The following is a 5,000-nucleotide window of genomic DNA, read 5'->3' as shown; positions in this document are numbered from 1 at the left end:
TACAAAAACAAACACGTCCACAGATCAAAAGACATGCACAGGTATACAAAAACAAACACGTCCACAGATCAAAAGACATGCACAGGTATACAAAAACAAACACGTCCACAGATCAAAAGACATGCACAGGTATACAAAACAAACACGTCCACAGATCAAAAGACATGCACAGGTATACAAAACAAACACGTCCACAGATCAAAAGACATGCACAGGTATAAAAAAAAAACAACACGTCCACAGAACAAAAGACATGCACAGGTATACAAAACCGTGAGATTCAAGGTGGTTGTCACGGCAACAGAAGAGGCATGTCCAGGCAGGAAAACTCAGTCAGGCAGAGAAGCAGTACGTGTGCACCAAAAGTGGCGTTGCGTCAAGTGACGGTGACCCAAATTGGCGTGCACCAGTCGAAAGCCATTCAAAGTGACGTGCATCAGAGAGGAGTGAAGCAGAGTGGCGTGCACCAGAAATTGATGACCCAAAGCAGTAAGCAATATACAGGGTTTAGTGCAGCTAAAGCAAAACATAGTGTTGTACCCTGAGGCAAGATAATGTGCTGTTGGAAGCTAACTAATTGACAGGGGGGAGATAGTCACAAGGACAAACACTGGGACAAAATTCTACCTCCACTATAATCTCTTTCATGAGGGGCATACTGAAGGGGTGCGTTGGGGTCACAGACAGAAAACTTCATAGTAAACTTCTTTATCTCGAGTGAGAAATTCATGAATTTGTGGTGAGGATTCCGACACAGGAATAAAGGTACAATGAACCTGGGACATTCAGGAATGGAAAAGTTGGAACACCTGAATGATTCCTGACTTCTGGCAATTAGCGGAATTGAGTTAGGCTGAAAGGGAGAGTGGGGGAGGCAGAGGGTCATGCATCGGGAGTTAAGTGTGGTGTGTGCAGGCTGGGGGTTGGGGGGGGGGGGGGGGAGATCAAGGGCAAACAGAACCTGCGTTTCATAAAGAGGTGGGAGGTGTGGGGTGGCTTAGGTGCAGTGGGTCAAGTCAAGAGCTTGGATTAATGAACTCGTGGTGGAATTTCAGAGTACAAACTATCTTTACCTCAAGGATTGCCTATGTAAACGACTGTCTATTTTAAGGAACATCTACCCAAAGGACTGTCTACATGAAGGACTGAATGTTTACCTGAAGGAGTGCATACCTGAAGGTCTGTCTACCTTGGGAATTTTCTCTACGGGAAGAACTGTCTGCTTGAAAAAACTGTCTACCAAAAAAGTCTATCTATCTGAGGGATTGTGCCCAATTTACCTGTGCACTACCTGAAGAACTGTCTATGTGAAGGACTATATCTACCTGTGATTTGAACTACCGCTACCTGCAGGAACTTCTCATCTCTACCTGACGTGAGGCTTTCCTTCCCGTCTCTCCTCTTCCGCCTGAGTGGTCCCAACGTACTGTTGGGCCTGGTCAAGGGAGGCCACCCAGTCATCCAGCGATTGGTAGAAGGCCGACCAATCGCTGTCCTGGATGGGCAAGGTGCCGTTGAGGGCAGAGATGATGCGTGCCTCCCACGATTCCACAACGTTCGTCATCTGGATCACGATGGCGGCCACACCTGTTGGGATCACACACAGAGATGTTGTTATATTACATGTACAATGACAGTGAATAGCAATGAGCATTCCTGTGGACTGGGTGGCCAAGTGGTAACGCACTTGCGCTCGGAAGCGAGAGGTTGCGAGTTCGGCCCTGGGTCAGGGCGTTAGCAATTTTCTCCCCCCTTTCCTAACCTAGGTGGTGGGTTCAAGTGCTAGTCTTTCGGATGAGACGGAAAAACCGAGGTCCCTTCGTGTACACTACATTGGGGTGTGCACGTTAAAGATCCCACGATTGACAAAAGGGTCTTTCCTGGCAAAATTGTATAGGCATAGATAAAAATGTCCACCAAAATACCCGTGTGACTTGGAATAATAGGCCGTGAAAAGTAGGATATGCGCCGACATGGCTGCGATCTGCTGGCCGATGTGAATGCGTGATGTATTGTGTAAAAAAAATTCCATCTCACACGGCATAAATAAATCGCATAAAAATTTATTTTTTTAAAAAATATAAAAAAATAAATCCCTGCGCTTAGAACTGTACCCACGGAATACGCGCGATATAAGCCTCATATTGATTGATTGACTGATATACAGTGGAACCCCTCTTCAAAGACATAAAAAAAATCTGAGAAAATCTGGTCCTAAAAAGGACGAACAGTCTTAAAATGGGGGTAATTTTACAGAGGTTATGATCAGAACGTCGGAGAAAACAAGGTCTTAAAAAAGGAGGGAGTCTTAAATTGGGGGGGTCTTAATTAAAAGGGGGGTTCCACTGTTCAGTCAAAAACCTAGGTTAAGACCATAAAAAATCTGCACACAAAAATCACACCGTTATATGCTGCTTCATTATAAATACACTGATAGTCGATAACAATAACACTACCTGGCAACAGTGCAACCAATTTTGTAAGATCATACCAAAAAATTGTGGCCACACGTAATTCTGACCTTCGCCTGTCATGATTACAGCAAAACGGTAATGACACGCAAGTGTGGTACAGTGGAACCCCTCATGTAAGACCCCCCAATTTAAGACTCCCTCCCTTTTAAGACCCTACTTTTTGAAGTTTTTTTTATAACCGCTGTAAATTAAACCCATTGTAAGACTCCCTCCTTTTTCAGACCTGGTTTTCTCAGATTTTTAGAGGTCTTAAATAGGGGGTTCTACTGTACAAGACAAGGAACTAGATAGTGAGTGAGTGACTAACCGTTCTCTCCAGTGATGCGATGCTGATACTGTTCCAACAGCTTGTCCACCTCCTGTTCAACACACACAACAGAGATCATACTTTTGGTTAGGCCAAAAAAAAAATAGGTGTGGTTACGGTAACATAGCCAAAAAAAATAGGGTAGGAAGGTAGGCAATCACTTTTGTTTTTTTAAACTTTTTTTTCTAATATGTACAAATTAAACCTACTTGACAGGGAAATAAGTGTGCGACTCGAGCGCTGTCGCTTTCATTGCGTTTTCTGCACTCGTTTTTTTTTCTTTTTTTGACAAATGTAATAAAAAGTTATAGGGTCGGCCCCTAAAAATAGGGTAGGTCGGGTTACCGTAACCACACCTTTTTTTTTTTAGGCCTTACAAACAACCAGCACAATCACAATGATAAAATCTGTATACTGCAATGGTCCCTTAATCCTTTCAAGACCGGCAAAAATCTAAACAAGAAGAGCAATTAAAGCCCCATGTGACTCACCTTTGTCATATGTAATATGAATCAGAGAACGACCTATGCTCATCACAAAGACTCGTGATTGCTCAGGTGAGTAAAAAAAAAAAAATTTATGTGAAGGAATGGTTGGCAAGAGTGGTGAACTGTTGAGGAATTCTCGTTTCGTACCCGTACCCAATCCGAAAATTTCATACCACCGTTTGAATACCCATAAGGCAATGCTTCCTTTCACCTACAACTGGTCAACAAGAAAGAACGCGTCCACTCAGTCCGCAAAGTGATATAATAAGGGAGGCAATTGTCCATCTAGTCCTCCGGATACTCTCACAATTTCGGGTACTTTATGTTGCCTACATGATGATTATGTATCCAAACAATTTGGTGCTAAACAGTATGCATTTTTGATTGATGATATGTATAAATACATTGGTTTTCTCAAAAATGCAGTCGCTGGGTAGATCCAGCGACAACATCAGCAATCACAGTGTTGGCTTGTTTCATAGTATGATTGTGTGAAGTGGTTGTCTCCCTTGGGTTGTTAGCACAAGCAAATTCAGAACATAAATGGTTTTATGGGAAACCATAAAAGAAGGTAAACGTAGAGACAATATGAACAGAGAATCAAAGTAGGGTCTTAATTTAAAAGGGAGAAGGTCTTGAGAGTCGTAGATGATGCTCTCTCACCGCCCCATTCACATTCCTTCCTTCACGTTTTCACTGCCTTTTCCACAGACATCACCCCCAGCAAACTGCAGACATCTCGCTCTCTTTCCTCTTCTAAACACACACACACACACACACACACACACACACACACACACACACACAGGCACGCACACAGGCAGGCACACACACACACACACACACACACACACACACAGCAATTCCCCCATAGATGCAAACCTCATTGAGTGCCAGCATTGCTTTCTTGTCAGCGTGGGTGGCGCCAGTGGTACCCCTGTGTCGACTGAAGACTTTGAGGGCGTTGTCTGTCCAGCCCTCCATCTCTTTGCGAATCTGGGCCAGCTCGTCCTGCTTGCTTAGCAACAGGTCGCCGCCGAAAAACTCAGCTTCTTTTGACAAAATCTGTTGACAAGTACAGCGATGAAAATGATACCGGAATGAACGCACAAAGACATACATATGTGCACATGTGATGCATGCAGGCACATGTGCACATTCACATTCACTATCTCTCTGACACAGACATGTGCAAATGCACACATATGCACAGACACACACATGCGAACACATATTCTCTCTCTCTCTCTCTCTCTCTTAAACACACACACACACACACCAACACAGGTATTCGATCTGGTAACTTCTGTGAAAACCAGAACATTTCTTTCACATTTGACAGTACATTACTGCTCATTGGACTTCCAGAAACAGATTAGGGATGGGAGTGGGCGTGGGGGGACAAAGACATAAACATGGAAAAAACAAGAAATTCCTCCGATAGGAAAAACACCCCCGTCAAGGGAAATAACCTTCTCAGTTGGTGGCAGTGAGAATGGTTATTTCCCTTTGACCAACGGGGGTGTGCCTCTATAAGTCCTTGTATAATTTTAATCCACCAATAACTCCCTAACCGTGTGTTTGACTGGTCCCAATTTTTGTAAGGACCGTCTCAGGAATGTATAGAACCTGTTCACCAAGTTTGGTGACGATCGGTCCGTTCATTCTTGAGATCTACTTGTGCACACAAACACACAAACAAACAAACAAACACATCGAGTGAAACCTATA

At 43.7% G+C, this 5,000-nt stretch overlaps 1 protein-coding gene across 1 annotated transcript in view; it reads right to left on the bottom strand.

Annotated features, from left to right (window-relative positions):
• LOC138949416 (axonemal dynein light chain domain-containing protein 1-like) overlaps window positions 1-5,000 on the bottom strand; it is a 45,627-nt gene that overhangs the window by 18,123 nt on the left and 22,504 nt on the right. The window contains exons 16-18 of the mRNA XM_070321240.1: window positions 4,152-4,334; window positions 2,782-2,833; window positions 1,371-1,587 (exon numbers count right to left, since the gene is read on the bottom strand). Of these exons, the coding sequence (XP_070177341.1) occupies window positions 1,371-1,587; window positions 2,782-2,833; window positions 4,152-4,334 (452 nt within the window). The remainder of the gene's footprint in view (window positions 1-1,370; window positions 1,588-2,781; window positions 2,834-4,151; window positions 4,335-5,000) is intronic.

This window comes from Littorina saxatilis, linkage group LG15, assembly GCF_037325665.1.
Source record: "Littorina saxatilis isolate snail1 linkage group LG15, US_GU_Lsax_2.0, whole genome shotgun sequence".
NCBI classification, from domain to species: domain Eukaryota; kingdom Metazoa; phylum Mollusca; class Gastropoda; order Littorinimorpha; family Littorinidae; genus Littorina; species Littorina saxatilis.
Note: the sequence above shows the minus strand (reverse complement) of the source record. Positions and strands in the feature narration are given on the sequence as shown.